Source organism: Narcine bancroftii, chromosome 4, assembly GCF_036971445.1.
Source record: "Narcine bancroftii isolate sNarBan1 chromosome 4, sNarBan1.hap1, whole genome shotgun sequence".
NCBI lineage: Eukaryota > Metazoa > Chordata > Chondrichthyes > Torpediniformes > Narcinidae > Narcine > Narcine bancroftii.
Window position 1 is genome coordinate 41,490,734 of NC_091472.1, and position 19,492 is coordinate 41,510,225.

Consider the following 19,492-nt stretch of genomic DNA (forward strand, 5'->3'; position numbering starts at 1 on the left):
CCATCCCTCACATCCAGGACTTTACAGCCAACCTGCATGGTGCGAGGGTTTTCTCCAAGGTTGAACTGGTGCGTGGGAATCACCAAATTCCAGTGCACCCCGAGGACATACCCAAGATGGCCATCATCATCCCCTTCAGCTTGTTCGAATTCCTTCTTATGCTGTTCGGACTCAAGAATGCTCAGACCTTCCAGCGCCTCATGGACTCAATGGGCAGGGACCTGGATTTTGTCTTCATTTAATTGGATGACATCCTTGTTGCCAGTAGGAATCAGGCGCAACCCAAGGCCCACCTGCGCATCCTCTTCTCCCGGCTGGTCGATTTCGGCCTAACCATCAACCCAGCCAAGTGCCAGTTCGGGAAAGAGTCCATGCAGTTCCTGGGGCATACCATCACGGTCGAAGGAGCCACGCCCGCCGGTACGAAGGTCGCCACTATCAAGGCATTCCCAAGCCCGGACAACCTCAAGGGGCTGCAGGAGTTCGCAGGTATGGTCAACTTCTATAACCGATTCATCCCAGGAGCCGCGCGCATCATTTAGCCGCTATTCGCCCTCATCACAGCCAAGCACAGAATGCTCACCTGGACCCCAGAGGCGTGCAGTGCATTAGAGACCACCAAGGACACCCTCGCACACCCGCACACCGACTTGCATATGATGCTCTCCGTCGATGCCTCTGCCACAGCTGTCAGCGCCATCCTGGAGCAGCAGGTGAATGGACAATGGGAGTTGCTGGCATTCTTCAGCTGGCTTTTCCCCCCACCAGAGTGCAAATATAGCGCCTTCGACTGTGAGTTACTGGACATGTACCTGGTGGTGCAGCATTTCCGCTATTTCTTGGAGGTGGGACTTTTACCATCTTCACTGACCATAAACCCCTCACTCAGGCGATCGCGATGGCAAAGGATCCCTGGTCGCCCCTCCAGCAGCATCACCTCTCCTTCGTTTCGCAGTTTACCACCGACATTCGGCACAAGGCAGGGAAGGACAAGGTGGTTGCCGATGCCCTCTCATAACCGGCCATCTGCGTGCTGACACCTGGCCTTGACTTCAACCAGCTTGCCCGGGACCAGAAGTCCGACGAGGAGATGCGAGCCTTCAGGACTGCCATCATGGCCCTGCGGATCCGGGACCTCCCGACTCCAAGCGGCGAAGGCACCATCCTGTGTGATATCTCCATGAGCACCCCACGGCCAGTGGTTCCCCAGCAGTGGCGCAGGCAAGTCTTCCATCACATCCACAACCTTTCACACCCGTCCATCAGGTCCACGGTCCGTATGGTGGCAGAGCGGTTCATCTGGCATGGGCTGCGGAAGCAGATCGCGGGCTGGGCTAGACCATGCACCCATTGCCAGATGTCCAAAGTTCACACGCACACAAGGGCACCCGTGCAAGAGATCGAGCACGTCTGGGAATGGTTCAGCCACATTCATGTGCACATAGTCAGGCCCCTACCAATTTCCTTGGGCAACCATTACCTGTTCACGGTGGTAGACTGCACCACTCGTTGGCCCGAGGCAATCCCGATGATGGATGCCTCCACTGACTCCTGCTCCCGAGTTCTGTTGCACGGTTGGGTCGCCCGATTCGGCGTTCCGAATCACCTCACTAGCGATCGGGGCACCCAGTTCACCTCTGCGCTCTGGGCACAGCTCGTCAAAAGGTTGGGGATAGAGCTACACCACACTACAGCCTATCACCTGCAGGCCAATGGGCTGGTCGAGCGTCTGCACCACCACCTTAAGTCGGCACATATGGCCGGAGTCACAGGTCCCGACTGGGTGGATGAACTGTCTTTGGTGCTCCTGGGCATCCGTTCCACGCAGGCGTCATCAGCTGAGCTGATCTATGGCGCACCGCTGGCACTGCCCGGTAAGTTCATCAATGTGCCTCACAACCCCCCAGCGGTTGCCGCATGAGCTACTTCCCCGCCTCCGGGCCCACTTGGACTCCTTCGCATCCCCACCACTGCCCAGACACGGCACACGCCATCTTATGTCCCCAGCAAGCTGCACTCCGCAGAGTACATTTTTATTCAGTGGTGCCCACCCGGGACACCTCTGCAGAGACCTTATGATGGGCCGTACAGGATTGTCTAGCGTTCAGGGTCTACATTCATGCTGGACATTGTCAGCAGGCGGGAGCTGTTTACTGTGGACAGGCTGAAGCCAGCTCACTTTGACCCCACCGAACCAGTGATTGTAGCTCAGCCCAAGAAGTGAGGCCGCCTAGCTAAAAAGGATATTGGCGCCTGTTCTGGGGGGAGGGGCTGTGTGGCGGTATGCCACTAGGCAGGCGAACTGGCTCCTCTTGTAATCCACGCGGCGGGGCAGCTGGCCAAAATGGTGCTGTTGGGGGTTTCCCCTTCTTCTCAGCACCGGGCTCAGAAGCCCACGCTGGGGGACCACTTGACGCCTGAGTGACGTCGGCGCCCCCTAGCGTGGTTCTCAGCCAGGTCCGGGCTGGGCGCCCCCTAGCGTGGTTCTCAGCCAGGTCCGGGCTGGGAGTATCAGTCCAGTCCGGCAGCCAGCAATAAACCAGTTTTTTCTGCTTACTGAGCTCAACCCGTCTGGTTGTGTGTTCTTTCAGTAACAGTGTAGCTGCTGCTACAGATATTTATTTTTGAGAGAGTATCTTTTTGAATCAACGTGCATTCTGCACTTGGACTTTTTAAAGAAAGATGTGCATTTATATGATTTCTTTTCTCTGCATCCATTTAAACTTCGTCAGTGCCATCAAGGTATCCTGTTGTATTGTAGGATACCTAGCAACCAATCTGTCAAGTCAAATTTATTTTTATCTGATTGCACAAGTACAACCTGACGAAATAGTGTTCTCTGGTCCTTGTTGCAAAACATGCAGACACACAACCAGACATAACATGCATACAGACAAACCATAGATATGCAGGACAAGTATTCATATAGACCAGTGGTTCCCAACCTTTTACTTTCCACTCACATACCACTTTAATTATTCCCTATGCCATAAGTGTTCTGTGATTAGTAAATGATTGCTTAAGGTGGGATGTGAGTAGGAAGGGAAGGTTGAGAATCACTGCTCTAGACCCAATTATTACTGAAATATTTTGCTTGAGAAAAATTGTCATTGGCCCATTTCCTTTGGAGTTATGAATCAATTTGGAATGATTAAAACAGTGGTTTTCAAATTTTTTCTTTCCACCCACATACCACCTTAAGCAATCCCTTATTAATCATAGAACACTTATGGCATAGCGAATACTTAAAGTGGTATGGGAGTAGAAAGAAAAAGGTTGGGAACCACTGATATAGACAAATAAATATAGTTTAGTGAATATGAGAGTCTTGGATGGTTAGTGTGAGCAGGTCCTTTGGTCGTTCAGCCTTCTCACTGCCCGTGGGAAGAAGCTGTTTCTTAGCCTTTTGTGGCTGCCGCTGATCCTTCTGTCTCTCTTCCCTGACTTGAGTAGCTGAAAAATGCTGTGTCCAGGGTGGAAGGGGTCCTCAATGATTTTGCATGCCCTCTTTGGATAATGATCCCGTCGATGGTGGGGAAGAGAAGCAATAACCTTTCACCAACAACTCGTAGTTGATGACCAGCAGACATGCTATTAGCCAGCTGATTGTGGAATAACTATTAGCTTCTCCCTCTCTTACAGTGGTGGATCCCTTCTGGCAACTTGGGAAAATGAACACGCCTATGGCACTTATGGCACTTCCAATGTTCTAGGTCTCTGCCAGACTATATTGGGATGTCAGAGTGAAGCTGTTTGTGTGATGTTCATCAGTGAATGTTTGATGCTCCATGGCTGCATATCTTTGTGGGCAAAAAAGGGAAATTGTGGTTTTAAGAAGAAGAATTTGAAGGGGAAAGCCAGAAGGAGAGAAACCATGATAATATTAGCTTTACAGCATTTAATAATACTACTGGTAACACTTTGGCTTATAGCCATTGTGTAATATTAGTTATCTCCTGCAGCCTTGTAACCAACCTGGATTCAGGCATTGTAGCAATCTCGACTCTTCTCCAACTCTGATGTTGTTTGATTCTCCATTGATGTTGATGGCCAAGGTGCTTTTTCTAATTCCTTCCACAATTCACTCTGTCTCTACCATTCATTCCAAGAGATGCTTCTTAAATGTCACTGCTTTGCCCAAAATACTGGAAAGCAGTACATTGAAAACCTAGTCAAATAAAGTGTTTAAAACATATTTGAACACATGAACAAATGGTTAGTTTATAGATTTTTTTTAACCAAAACTGTATTTTTAAAGCTGTCGCTCTCATCCAAAGCAAGTTTTTTATTGTCACATGTGCCAAGATACGCTAGTTATTCTTGCTATTTAGCAAGTCGACCCATATGTGAGGTTTGTTCAGGAGTCTGTTACTGGATCCTTGACTTTCTCATTGGAAGACCATCATCAGTAAAAAATTGGAAACAGTGTGTGACACAGGCGCAGGATATTTGCTTAACCCACTGCTCTACTTGTTATACACCCATGACTGTGTTGCCAGGCACAATTCCAATGCCACATACAAGTTTGCCGATGACATCACAGTGGTCAGCAGAATAACAAACGGCTATGAGGACGCATACAGGAGGGTGATAGATCAGGTCGTTCAATGGTGTAACAATAACAACCTTGCTCTCAACGTCAGCAAAACCAAGGAGATGATTGTGGACTTCAGAACGAAGTCAAGGGAACACAAACCAGTCCTCGTCGAGGGCTCAGTAGTGAAGAGGGTCAAGAACTTCAAATTCCTGTGTGCCAACATCTCTGAGGTTCTGTCCTGGAGTCTCCACATTGAAATCACGAAAAAGGCTTGCTGGTGGCTATACTTTGTAAGGTGTCTGAGGAAATTCGGTATGTCACCAAAGACTCTCATAAACTTCTACAGGTGTACTGTGGAGAGTATTCTGGCTGGTTGCATCACTGCCTGATATGGAGCCACCAACTCTCAGGACAAGAGTGAAGTCCAGAGGATTGTTAACTTGGCTTGCAACATCACAGACCACTCTTGACTCCATCAAGGATATTTACATGTTGCAGTGTTTTAAAAAAGCAGCCTCTATCCTCAAAGACCCCCAACACTCAGGCTATGCCCTCTTCACTCTGCTACCATTGGGGAAGAAGATACAGGTCCCAAAAGATGACCACTCAACAGCACAAGGACAGCTTCTTCCCCGCTGCCATCAGATTCCTGAATAATCAATGAACCAAAGACACTCCCTTACTTTTTCTGCAGTATTATTTTTACTTTATTTTTATAGTAATGTCGTAAGATGGTTATAATATGAACATTTGCATATGATGCCGCCACAAAGACACCGAATTTCATGACTCGTTCATGACACTAAATTCTGATTCTGATAATAATGGGAAGAAACTGTGATTTAATCTGGTGATTTAATCTGGTGATGTGTTTTTTCACACTTGTGAATCTTCTTCCTGACAGGAAGAGAGTGTGGCACAGGTGGGATGACTCTTTTAATATGCTATGGTAAAGTGGAAGGAAATGTGGATGAAATCTATGGAGACATTGTATTTCTTCTGCCTGTACAGAATTTGTTGATGAGTTTGGGTATGTAGGGCATTTAACATAAATTTCTGCTGCCATTCCAAACTCCAGGAAAAGCCCAATGTTGCTTGGTAGAAAATAATTGACAGGAACTTTGGGATGTTGACAAATGGACATATGCACACACAAATAGACATCCATAAAGGTCATGGAATGAACATGTGTGGGCATTAATCAGCTGACTCAGCATGGATGATTTTTATGAGGAGGGGAGATATTATCCCTCGACCCCACACCCTTCCTGTCTCATATTCAGATTTGGAAAGTAACATCAGTTAAAATTGAATAATCATCCAGATACTTTGGAATTTGCGAAGGAAAATGTAATACTGGAGTGTATAATGGAGGGCTGATATGTTCCTGCCAGTCTTCTGGTTCTGGTAAAATTGCTTTTATTTTGTGTGTCCTTTAGACAACTTACATTCATAGGAAAACAGTTTGTGCAAGATAATATTTTGAGGCATTCATTTTGGAAGTAACCTTCCATGGTCTTGTCAAATGGCAAAAGCAATGGAACATTTTGCAATGCCTGTTCAACATGACGCTGCACAGCAAAACAGATGGCCAAATACAATTGTTGATGGACTATGTAAAAACCAATACAAAGCTATCTATTTATTGGAAAATTGTCAACTAATCATCAACTTGGAGCTTCGCCTAACACTAATTTTTATTCCAAATAACATCACTATTAGTATCTTGTCAAGCCCAAAGAACCATTATCCTCGATCTGTGATGTGCAACTTATATGAAGAGCACCTCAAATCTCTTCTTCAAGTGGAATCTTATCTTTACAGGATGCCATGGATTTCAGATTTATTGTCAGAGTACATACTGTACATGACATCATATACAGTATAACCCTGAGATTATTTTGTTCTGTCGGTGAGGTGTACACAGTGTTACAAGTAAAGAACTGTAAACAGACAGTAAATGTAAACAAACTGACTCTGCAAGACAGAGAGAATTTAAAAAATCAATAAAGGGCAAAAATAAGATTCCTTACATGTATCCCCAATTAAGTTTGTTGTTGAGGAGTCTGAGCTGTTCCTAAACCTGGTGGTATGAGTCTTGTGGTTTTTTTTTCCTCTTTCCTGATGGCAGCAGTGAGAACAGAGAGTGTGCTGGGTGGTGTAGATCCTTGATTGCTGCTTCTCTCCGACAGCACTGTACTCGGGAGGGTTTTGCCTGTTCTAGGCTGTGTCCACTACCTTTTGGAGGGCTTTACGCTCAGGGATATTGGCATCCCCATATCAGACCATGATGCAACTGGTCAGCACACTTTCCACCACACATTTGTAGAAATTTGCCAGGGTTTTTGGTGTCATACCAGATCTCCACAAAGTCCTGAGGAAGTAGAGGTATTCACGTGCTTTCTTCATGATACCATTAGTGTGTTGGGTCTCTGAAAGATCCTCCAAGATAGTGACTTCCAAGAACTTAAATTTGCTTATCCTCTCCACCTCTGATCCCCCAATAATCACTGGATCATATACCTCTGGCTTTCCCTTCCTTAACAACAATCAGCTCCTTAGTTTTGCTGATATTGAGTGCAAGATTGTTGTTGGTGCACCATTCAGCCAAGTTTCAATCTCCCTTCTGTGCTGACTCATCACCTTTCTTTATACAACCCACTACTGTGGTATCATCAGTAAATTTGTGGATGGTGTTATTATTGTATTGAGCCATACAGTCGTAGGTGTAAAGTGAGTAGAGCAGGAGGCTAAGAACGTAGCCCTGTGGTGCTCTAGTACTGATGGAGATTGTGGAGGAGATGATCTTACCAATCCTCACAGATAGTGGTCTGGAAGTGAGGAAATCCATGATCCAATGAGTCCCAGGTCTTGGAGTTTCCTGAACAGTTTTGAGAGGATGATGGTGTTAAATGCCGTAGTTTAGTCGATAAAGAGTATCCCGATGAATGCATCATAACTGTCCAGGTGTTCCAGGGCTTTGTATAAAGCCATTGAGATGGCATCCTCGATAGACCTGTTGCTACCATAGGCGAACTGGAACATATCCATGTCATCGCTCAGAGAGGAAATTATGTGTTTCAACACCAGCCTTTCAAAACATTTCATCACTGTTGATGTATGTACTACTGCTTGATAGTCATTAAGGCAGGTTACTGCACTCTTCTTTGGCCTTCTTTGATTAACACCACAGGTGGGTACCACGCCCTGCTGGAGTGAGATAGTGAAGATATCCATGAATACATTGGTAAGTTTGTCAGCAGAGATTTTTAATACTCGACCAAGCACTCCGTCTGGACTGGATGCTTTCCTCGGATTCACTCTCCTGAAGGCAGCATGCACATCATCTTCAGATACGGACAGGATGGGATCATCATGGGACGTGGAGGTGCAGAAGGGTGGTTCTTCACTGTTACGTTGGTTAAATCGGGCATAGAAGGTATTGCGTTCCTCTGGGAGTGAAGCTTTCCCGTCTGCTACTTCACCAGATTTTGTTGGTGGGTAATCTTTAATCACTGCCAAAAAAAAATCACTGGGCTGTTTGGAGATTTTAAATTAATTGTGGAAAAAGTTCCATATTTTTTATTACCTAAATATAATGAAGTTCTTCCTAATGACACTGCTAAATTAATTTGAAATTAATTGTTTATTGCCATGTGTACTGAGATACTGTGCAGATGGAGTCTTTGGAGGGAAGTTGGTTTGTGTGATGCTCTGAGGTGAATTCACCACTTGGTTTTTTTTTGTGTATTTGCCTCGTGATCTGGACTTCCTAGATATAGTTTTTTTTATTTTAGTATACATTGTCAACACCTTTAAACACCTCTCTTAGTTAACTTTTCAATTGTCATGGAAGTACAGACCAAATTATGATGACAGTATTTAACCCTTTAGGCCTGCATCATTCTGTTTGGTCTAAACTTGATTCTTTCTAAGTCCAACATGTTCTGCCAGATCTGTAAATTGGTATAATTGCAGAATTCTCCCCATAAAAACATTTGATCAAATTGTGCATTTTGCAAATGGTTCGAATGTGAAATGTGCATTTTTTGTTTTAATTTTTCTTGGCAGCCATGATTATCCCACATTTGGAAAAGTTCTGTAGTTTTCGACCTGAAATCCAATGGCGATAATATCAAAATCTCAAAGTTAAGATTTTTGTGTTTAACTTTTAAAGGAAATCACCTTGTAAAATTTCCTTTTGTTATCAAGAATATTGATGGAGTTGCAATGGTTAAATTTCTTTTGATATTTCTTGTCCAAAGTACTTGAGAAGAAGCAAGATAGTTTGGGAAAAGAAGATTAGACACATTCTTCTATAACTTTTTGATCAGTTGTAATATTTTTAAATTAAATTTAAACATACACCACAATACATAATTCTTCTTCTAGATTAACAATTTTACTTGGAGTAATGAAATCAGTGTTTTTCTTTCCTGGAGGTTCTGTTCATATGTAATCTCAAGTAATCTGTCTAACCTAAAGGGCTTACATCATGAGATAAATTTTAGGGATTGAGATTGACATTTAGAGCTAAAATAATTGAGAAATTTAAATAAGGAATTTGAATAATTTTATCAGTCATGTTTCTATCTTCAATACACAAGGATGACAGGTCCAGGAGAGTCAAGAGGGTAGCTTATTACCATCTTTTCAGAGAGGGATGGATGTAAATAACTGGCCCCACTGCTAATTCCCAAATCCAATGGAACAATTAAAGAAAAGGAATGAAATCAAAAGAAAAAAATGTTAGGTTGGATCACATCAAATGTTTCCATTTACATAAAATTACTGTGTTCTGGAATAGATTGGCTAAAGGTCTAGTGAGTATGGATTCATTTTAATTCTTGAAAACAAGTATAGCCTGGATTTCAGTAAAGTGTGTGTTTCCAATGAAAAGGGTAATATGTTTTCAGACTGAATTGTTCATTGGTTATGTCAGTAATCCTGAGATTTTTACTGATTGCCTATTGGAATTGGATAGGAATTTTTCCCTGTTTGCGTTGCAGAATTTTCTGGGTTTTTTGTTTTGGTTCTTCCAGGAGCTTATGTGGTTAGAAAATGAGTCAATAGTGTACATAATTGCATTGAGGGGAATTTCAATGTGGGACATTTTATAAGGTCAAGTTAAGGTGCAGATGCCAGGGTTGAAAAAATGCATATCAAATGTCCAGATCCAGTAAATACACTTTAACGTGGAGCATAGAGTTGGACAGAAATAGGCCTTTTAACCCATCACAACCACAGCAAACTTTTTGACCATCTACACCAGTGGTTTTCAAACTGCCCCCAAACTTACATTTCATCTTAAGTATTTCCTATGCCATAAGTGCTCTGTGATTAGTATGGGATTGCTTAAGGTAGTATGTGAGTGGAAAGAAAAAGGTTTGAAAACCACCAGTTTGTCTAGACAGAGGTGGAAAATAAATCTGAATATTATAATTGATGAGCAAATATGGGCAGATTTTATGACTAAAATTATTAATGTAAGATGTAGATTAGTTCAACATAATCTTACACCACAGAAACTGAATAGATTGAAATTAGATTTATCGGACCAGGTGTGGTGAAGATGAAGGAACCTTTTTGCATTCTATTTGGTCTTGTCCTAATATAAGTCCCTTTTGGGCAGATTTACAAAATTTTTCAGGACAAGTTGCAGGAACTGTTTTCTGACAAAGTCCAGATTTATTTTTATTAGGAAATATTAAAGGTACAAGTCCTAAATTAAAACTATCAATTGGAGTTTTTAAAATTAGCATTGGTGGGGACAAGGAAATGTATTGCAGTCACTTGGAAATCTGATACATCTTTAAATATGCCAAGATAGCATGCATAAATCCAAAGTTGTATCTCTTTGGAAAAAAATTGCATATAGCTTGAGAAACAAATATGCTATGTTTTTGCAAATTTGGCACCCATATATTAGGATTTAATTTGTAATAATGTCCTCTCTATGCCTCTAGACCTGTGAGATTCTCCTCTGAATTTCTAATGAAGAACTCTTATATATCTGTATTAGAGACATCTCTCTATGCAATCCTAAAAAATTATTTCCTTCTTTTCTTTATGTTTGCATAGCTGTATTATATCTTATATGTTAACTGTTTTGAGAGAGGGGGTTGGGTGTTTGGGGTAGGGTGAATACTATCACATCTGTAGCTTTAATAGAGATTGCTTAATCATATCAATTTTGATTACTACATGTATTGAAATTTTAGAATGAAATATTCAAAAAAAGAAAACCACTGTTTTAATTGTACCTAATTGACTTGTTATTTGCACGGTTTCATACCTCCCAAGCAAATGGACCAATGACAATTTTTTTCAAGCAAAATATTTCAATAACAATTGGGTCTAGAGCAGTGGGTCTCAACCTTTTTTTCCCACTCACATACCACCTGAAGCAATCCCTTACCAATCACAGAGCACTTATGGCATTGGGATTGCTTAAGGTGGAATGTGAATTTAGCGGGTCATTTTGAAAACTACTGATGTGCACCATTGACAAAGGATGAGAGGTGACTTAATCGAGGTAAATACAGTTATGAAGAACTTAAATGGGATGGACAGCCAGCAGCTTTTTCCAGGAGCGACAATAACAAATACCAGACAACATCTGTTTAAAGTGAATGGAGGAAAGTTTAGGGGAGATGCCAAAGATACGTTGGTTTTGCACAGAGAGTGGTGAGTGCCTGGAATGCATTTCCGGGGTGGTGGTGGAGGCTGGTACAATAGGGACAATTGAAAGACTCCTAAATGTGCATATGGATGTTAGGAAAGATGGAGGGTTATGGGTGTGAGATGGGGAATAATTAGATTGTAGTTGAGTAGGTTTACATAGGTCAGCACAATGATGTGGGCTTAAGAATCTGTACTGTACTGTATTGTTCTATGTTCTGTGTACGCCAATCATATTTGCATTTTATTACTTTTCCTATTCATCTGCCTGTTTTTAGTCCCTCTAAAACAGTGATTGAATTTCATACCATCCCTCCTCTGGCAGATATCAGCCACTTTGTTAAAAACTTCACACAAATCGCCTTTAAAACTCATCTTGAACCTTTGCCCTCTCATAATTTTATACATCTCCATCACATCACCCCTCAGTCTTTTTTTTACTCCGGAGCAAACAAAGCCACCATTGGTTCTGGGAAGAGATTACATAAATCTTCCAATTCAGACAACATCCTGGTGAATCTCCTCAGCACCCCGACCAGAGCAATCACATCATTGTAAAGTGTAATGATCAGAACTGCACACAATAACCCAAGTACTGCAATGTTTGAAGTTGCAACATCCCAATTTTTATATCTTATTCCCTGCACGATGAAGGTAAGCATAGTGTATGCTTCCATTACCACCCTATGTCTTTGATGTCTCTCTCAGGAACCATGGGCTTGAACTCCAATGTGCTTCTGTTCATCAGTGCTCCTTAATGTCCTACCATTTATTTTATATTTACTCTTGTGGTCTTCCCAAAATCCATCATTTCATATTTGTCCAGATCAAATTCCTTCTGACACTCCTTCATTCAACTTTCTGTCTGACCTGTATCCTGCTAAAACATTTGTATCTTCAGCACCACTAGCTTTTATACTGTCTGCAAACTTACTAATAGTCCTTGTATTCACATCTGAGTCATTAAAATGTATTTTTCTGGGAGTACAATTTTATAGTAATTACAGAAACAAGGCTGAGGGAGTGACAGGGCTAGGAATTCAATGGCTCAAGGTATAAATGATGAAGATGGAGGTAAGAGAGGAACCATAATACTCTGCAGCACAGAAACAGGCCATTTGGCCCATTAGTCCGTGCCAAAGAGGATTTGCTTTTGATTAGGGAGTACTTCACAACCATACCTGGAGAGGATATTCCTGCAGAGATGTGCAGTGAGGCTATATGAATGCAAATGAAGAATAGGAAGATGATCAGCTTGTTACTATAGCCACTACCCACCTTCTTCTGATGGTCAACGGGAATTGGAGGAGCAATTATGCAGGAGATCTCAAATAGCTGCAAGAATAATAGTGTTGTAATAGTAGGAACTCTCTTTCCAAATATCTACTGGAACTGGCATTAAGCTAAAAGTTAGACGATGCAGAATTTGTTAAGTGTGTTCAAGAAGGTTTTCTCAAGCATTATGTTCCTTTTGGAATTGCTGCTTGACCTGCTGAGTTATTTCATTAGTTTGGTTTTAATTGCAGTTCATTTTCCAGATATGACCTGCCAAAGGAGGGAGTGAATATGTAGGGGTTGGATAAGATGTTTATTATATAGGTTACTTTCTCCTGGTTGGAACCGCTCTTTCTGCTATAGAGTTATATGGTATATATGGGGAATGGGCTGTTTTTGCAAGATACCACTTCTGTAATTTTTTTGTTTTGTCCCTGGTCTAAAGGAGTTTCTAGTCATTGAAGATTTCCCTGATGTTGACAGCAAGAGACTCTTCAACAGTAGTGCCATTGATTGAAGAGGACCATACCCTGGCACTTTTTTGTGTGAATATTATTTGATATCTTGTTCATACCTGAATGTTGTCCATGTCTTAATGCATGTGAGAATAAACTGCTTCATTTGTTGGGAAGTTGTGAATGGAATTGAACATTGTGCTTTTCATTGATGTTATGGAAAGAAGGTCTTGAACATGGTTTTGTGTAGGAGGCTGCCATGATGAATGCACTCCTGTCCTCTCTCAGTTGGCCTTCAATAATGTAAGGTAAAACATCATGAGATGGGAATGTGTAGGGAGTTACCCTGTACAGGGCAGTAACAAGAAGGGGAGGTGTCCTTGTACTCCTGTTAGGTAAAACATCATGAGATGGGACCGGAGAAGGAGTCACCCAGTACTAAGGAGTAACAGAATGCATCCTTGTACTTACAAGATAAGAGAGACATTGATGGATTGAGAGGCAGGAAGCTAGCAGGGAAAGGATAGCAACAGTTTTAGTCATTGGACAAGTAATGATATGATGATGTTCTAAGCATGTATCCAAGGGTATAAAAAATCACCATTTTGCTGATAACGGCAGAATGCATTCTCCGACTAACTTTGTTAGTCGCAAGTGTTACAATCCGGTAATAAAGAACAAAGAACCCTGATTTCGACTCAGCCTGGTGTTTGTCTCACTCATTCATGAACAAAGCAGACCTAACAATAACCACAGTTGTCTTGTGTAGAAGCTGATTTCGCTATTATGCCTGCTAATGTCAGTATTACCAGGAACCTTGATGCCATATTTGCCTGCTTCATTGTCAAAGGCAGTCACTCTCACTTTGCTTTGAGGGTGCAGTTCCTCGGTCCATGTTTGGACTAATACTAATGATGGGACCAATGCAGAACAATTTGGGTGCAGGGTATCACTTAGTCTGAAGTGTATATCTTCATTTCGATAGTTGGGAGATTGTCCAGTCCCATTGCTCATTTCTTAACAACAGATCAGTGAATCAAACAAGCAACAAGTAGGACTCAGCAGGTATCCATGGAAAGAAAAGGACAGTCAACTTTTTGGGTTGAAACTATTTTTCAAGAATTTCCACAAGATTTAAGCATCTACATTTCATGTGTTTCTCTTGGCTAACAACTGACTTCTGTGATGGTGGAATCTCATCCACTTAGCACTTCTACTTGAATCTGGTAATGATTTCTTTAGTTTTGTCTTCAGCACTGAAGTTTGAGCTCTGCCATATTCAGAAAAAGTTAATGCTGGACACTGTTCTCCATGTTAGCTGTTAAATTTTCCACATCCCTTTTTCACTAGATGTGCGAGGACAGCAGAAATGTTGTAATATGTTGGCTGTTGCATCACTGACCACTGATGCATGCCATTTTTGTGATTTAGCAAACTTGTAGTCAGGTGTTATAGCTCTGTTTGGCTCGCATCTCTGAGGCATTCTTCACACAGTTCTCCTCATGCTCCCCAACTCTGCTCATTGAAGCATGCTTTGACTCTGACTTTGTTATGTTTTCCCTAATTTTGATGGTTTGAACTAAATTTATTATTATTGCAGAAATGCAAAAGATGTGTAATTTTTCATCTGATTTAAGATGAATGGAATCCTAATGTTTTGAATTATATGCTTGATGGAAGATTAAGATCACTTGGCAACTTTTTTTTGAATGTGTATTTTGTTTTAGATGGATACGATTAAAATCATCCTGGTAATTGTGTAAACCTTTCATGGCAGTTTTCTTCATCCTTTGTAGCTGTTCAGAATTAAAATATTTCGGTCACAATCCATGCTACACACTTCAATGCTTCATTTATGTCTCTTTCTTTCTCTTTATAGGATGACAGGCAGAGAATTCTTTACTCTTTTTCCCACACTTCATCCTTTTCTGCTGAAACAGCTGGAGATGGTGGCAAATACAATGGACAGGTGAGAAAATAAACTGTTTTCAAGTTTAACTGCTTCTTGAAAACTAACTGAAAACAGCTTTTGCACCAAAAATAAGCCTGTCTGTGCAAAATCCCCTTTTATTTCTATGCCGTGTACAGAATAAATGCTCTGTTTTCCCTGTGGTGGCTGTCCACTTATTTTAGCTTACTATCTGCTTTCTTGCCTGATCTATGTCGCTTTTCCGACTACTATGTATGTATCCAGTTTGCCTGTGAAAAGTTCAAAGGTCCCTTCCTCAACCACGTCCCAAGCACAGTATTCCATCTTCCAACAATCTTTTGTGTGATGAAAATTCCACTGATCCTTTTCCTACTTCCTTGAGGAAAAATTTAAGTTAATGTCCTGCCTTGTCACTGAATTTACAGCAAGGTAAATAATCTTTCCATGTTCACTCCATTCAATCCATTCATAATTTTTAATGGAGATTATATTGATTGTTTTTTAATTTAGACAAACAGCACGGTAACAGGCCATTTTGGCTCAGAAGTCCATGCCGTCCAATTTACACCCAATTAACCTACACCCCTGGTACATTGCGAATGGTGGGAGGAGACTGGAACCCCCTAGGTAAAACCCACACAGACACGGGGGAACGTACAAACTTCTTACAGACAGCACGGGATCCGTACCCCAATCCCGATCACTGGCGCTGTAAAGTATTGCACTAACCGCTATGCCAACATTGCCACCCTATGAGTTATCTTTCTCAGGGCATTTATCTGAAAAATAATTTTTACAAGTTTGTATAGGACACTTGTTCCTCTCATTTACAAGCTACCATTTAACAGTGTGGGGTAAAATGCTTTGGAAGATGTGGATTTATACAGTTGATCAAGAATAGTTTTCATTTCCAGCCACACTTGTTACATTTTAAAAATTTGGAAACTACTTTAAAGCATAATAGGGAAAATGTAAGTCATCTCAAAGAGTATGTAAGAGGGTTTGGTTCTTTAATGTTGATTAGAGTTTGACTTTAGGGAAATTTAGGCAGATATATCTGAAATGCTTCTATGCCCTTCTATTAATTGTGTTGTTGAAATAGAGGAATGCACATTAAACTCAACTTAGCAAAGGACAAGTTCTGAGGTGGGAGAGGTAGTTGTCTTCCAGGAAGATATTGCAGAGGTTGCATGAGATTTTCAATACAAAGATTAGTTTTAAATGATAGATGTTAGATCAATGAATGCAAGATGATGCACAAGGAGGATTTGGTGCGGAAATAAAAAATAAAAGCAGATGTAAGCCATGTGACTTATTGAACTTGTTCTGTAATTTGATTAGATCTTTTATTAATTCTCAGCGATGCATTATCACCTGCTGACCCTTGGATACTCTCTTTTTGTCATACACAGAAATCTCTTGATCTCAGATTTGAATAAATTGAATAACTGAGTATCATCAGTACACTTCTCTGGATTATGTCAAACATTTACAACTCTGCAAAATAAAATATTCTCTCTTCACTTCTCCATGGCCAACCTCTTATCCTGAGACTTTTACCACTGATTTTAGATTCTCCAAAAATAGGAATGTGTTTGTGACTTTCATTTTCTTTGATCTTTTATGCCACAATCAAATTCTTAATTCTTCCAAATTCCATCAGGTGTAGAACAGCTTTCAAACTTCCTCCTTAAGATGACCCTTTCATCTCAGGACTTGTCAAGTGAATATACACTATAATGACTAAGATACATCATTCTTCATGAGAGACTACACACCCATATCCCACTTTAAGTAATCCCTAAGCCATCAGTGCTCTGTGATTAGTAAGGGATTGCTTAAGATGGATGTGAGTGGGAAGGGAAGATTGAGAACCACTGCTCTAGACCCAGTGGTTTTTAAGCTTTTTCTTCCCACCCACATACCACCTTAAGCAATTCCTTACTAATCACAGAGCACTGATGGCATAGGGATTACTTAAAGTGATAGTGAGAACCACTGGGCTAAACTCTACAGTGCTCGGAATGTAGAATATCAGCAAGCCTTAAGTTCTCTAACTCTTCTTCAGTGATGGCTATTATACCTTTCAGCTTCCAAGTTGCTTGCAGGAGCTGCATCTATCTGCACATGAATCACATATATAGAGTTTGCTTTCATTTTATTTTTGTTCTTCCAACCAAACTAAATAGCCTCAGATTTTCTATCATTCTGTCCTGCTCCTAACTTGCTCACTCTATGTGCCACTTTTAGAATCTTTGCCTGCTCCTCATAGCCCCTTTCCTTGTGATCAGCATACGTGTACGCACTAGGCTCTCTTTACATGTTAATGATGTTCATGAGCAACTGAAAGTACAGAACTTTGTGCACACCATCAATGTTGCTTCTTATTCCTATTGTTTAACCAATCTTTTGTCCATACTTCCATGTCACCCAACAGCCCCATGAACCAATCTTTTCTCTAAATAGGTCTTTGTCAAATGCCTTTAGCAAATCCAGAATTGGTCCTCATCATCTCCATCAATAGTTGCATCTTCAGAAAATACGATCACCATTTACAAACTTTGATGCTGAAAAGAAAGGAGTTTTAGAATGTGCGCAATGTTATATTGTGTAGGCACTAGTTGGCTCACTTGGTATTGTCAAAGCTAGAGATGATAAAAACGCGAATGAAACAGTTGACTAATACAGTCGTTGTTTTCTCAAATGGATGAAGAAGGTGCAATTTTGGAAACTTTGTACCAATAGAATGGATGATTTTGTGTATGACATTTTCTTCAGAGGCTAAAGGTAATGAATATGGTTTTTAGGGTTTGATCATTGAAAATGCTGCTAATTAAGGCTTGATATTGGATATGGTGGAGGAAGAAATAAGGCAGGCAGTGGAAAGATGCTGTCCACTAACATCACTGACAATGTGAAGCTGACTCCTTTCATTTGATGATTGCATGAACAGAAATGCATAAGTAAGGAGAAGAACAAGGAACTTAAAGGAAACAAGATAAAGATTCAGAGATGAAAAGACAAGCCATTGTTGGAATGGCTTTGAGAATTATTGGCTGACTAAAGCCACCTGAAATGAAGGCCATTTCACTAAAGTGGACAGTGGAGGAGAGCATTTGAAGCAGTGTGTCATGGTAGAGCTTGTTGGATGTTGTAGGATGGACTCTTTAATAATTGTACTTCACCTTCACATCCACTTCATAGTCAATTTACTTCTACATTTTATCGTGATTGTTGACATAATGGGCAAGGTCAGGATTGATTTTATATCATCTCCTGATTTGAGTGGCTTATTGGGTCATTTCAAAAGGCATCAGAGAGTCATGAGTGAGCCTAACTGGGTCAAGACAGAATATTGCCTTCCCAAAGTGAGAAGATGAGACTGGATTTCATTCTCTGTCAGAAATGCGGCAAACTAAAAGATACAAAATGTGGGAATTTTTGCAGCTCCACAACAAAATTGTCATGTTGGTTCCTTTCCTTACAAATTAAATGCAATTTAATAAAATATTTTCTGGATCAAAAGTCAAAATATCCAAATATGTTCAATCATCAATACAATTGGTAGCAGCAGTTCATTGTTTTGAAAGAATAAACTTATGGTGAAACATAGAATTTAATTTTATATTAATTGGAGCTCAGATACTGTATTCTGTCTCTAAAACTTGCTTGATGGAGAAACTAGAATGTTTTATCATCTTTAAAGTATGTAATTTGGAAGCAAGTCTAATTTTGATCATCCGTTCAATTACTTCACTCATAATATTCACTCCTTCTCTCTCAATTCCATATATGTAGTAATTCTGGTGTCCTGAAGCTCCACCCCAGCCTGTTCTTGTTGCTGCTTGTTCTGGGTCGATTATATCCATCCCCCATGGATGGCACATACTCGACACTCAGCCTGGCACCCTTTGTGCCCTTAATCATAAGGTAAGGCATCTCATAAATTGGGATTTTGAATGAAAAGAAGTATTTTCTAATATTGACCAACTGAGGAATGTGTTTTTATGCCTGTTAATGATCAAAATCTAAAAGCTTTTAAATATTAGATATATGACTTATCACTGGATACAGCAGAACTGTGCATCAATATGTACTTTTATCTGTTTAAATTTGCCATATTGCTGCAATTGTCCTAATGATTGAACCAGCTGAGTGCTAAATCTTGAATACAAAAAATAACAAATCACAACTGCCCTGGCCCATGTTGCAGGAAGGCACTGTGGATACCTCATCTGGGCACAGAACTCATGGACTCTGCTGCTCCCAGTTCCCTTAATATCCATTAACTCTCAGCAATAAGTCAACAAGCATTACAGTGATATAAATTGTGGTGTACACTTGAAATGTTTAAAGTGAAACTCCAATCCATTGTGAACAGTGAATAATTCCATCCACTTGAAAGATGGAGGTTCTTAAGATGAATTAAATGTTTTTGAAATAATTGTTTTTTAAAAAAGTACTGGAGAATGGCATCTTTGATTTCAGCTTGATATGATTCCACGTGAAACTTTTGTTAGAAACAATTAAAAGATGTTGAATGACAGCAGAAGTCTGTCTTTCCTCTTTCCTTTACTCAATCCTTGAAAATGAGTATGAACAGAAGTTTACATT

General features: G+C 40.7%; 1 protein-coding gene across 8 annotated transcripts in view; it reads left to right on the forward strand.

Annotated features, from left to right (window-relative positions):
* The window catches only part of thada (THADA armadillo repeat containing), a 466,325-nt gene that overhangs the window by 190,739 nt on the left and 256,094 nt on the right, over positions 1 to 19,492 (forward strand). For all 8 annotated transcript variants that reach the window (XR_011355652.1, XM_069931122.1, XM_069931123.1 and 5 more), the window contains 2 exons: positions 14,828 to 14,917; positions 18,677 to 18,808. Coding sequence is in view for 7 of the 8 variants with exons in the window: in XM_069931122.1 (XP_069787223.1) it covers positions 14,828 to 14,917; positions 18,677 to 18,808 (222 nt within the window). In the remaining variant the exon portion in view is untranslated. The remainder of the gene's footprint in view (positions 1 to 14,827; positions 14,918 to 18,676; positions 18,809 to 19,492) is intronic.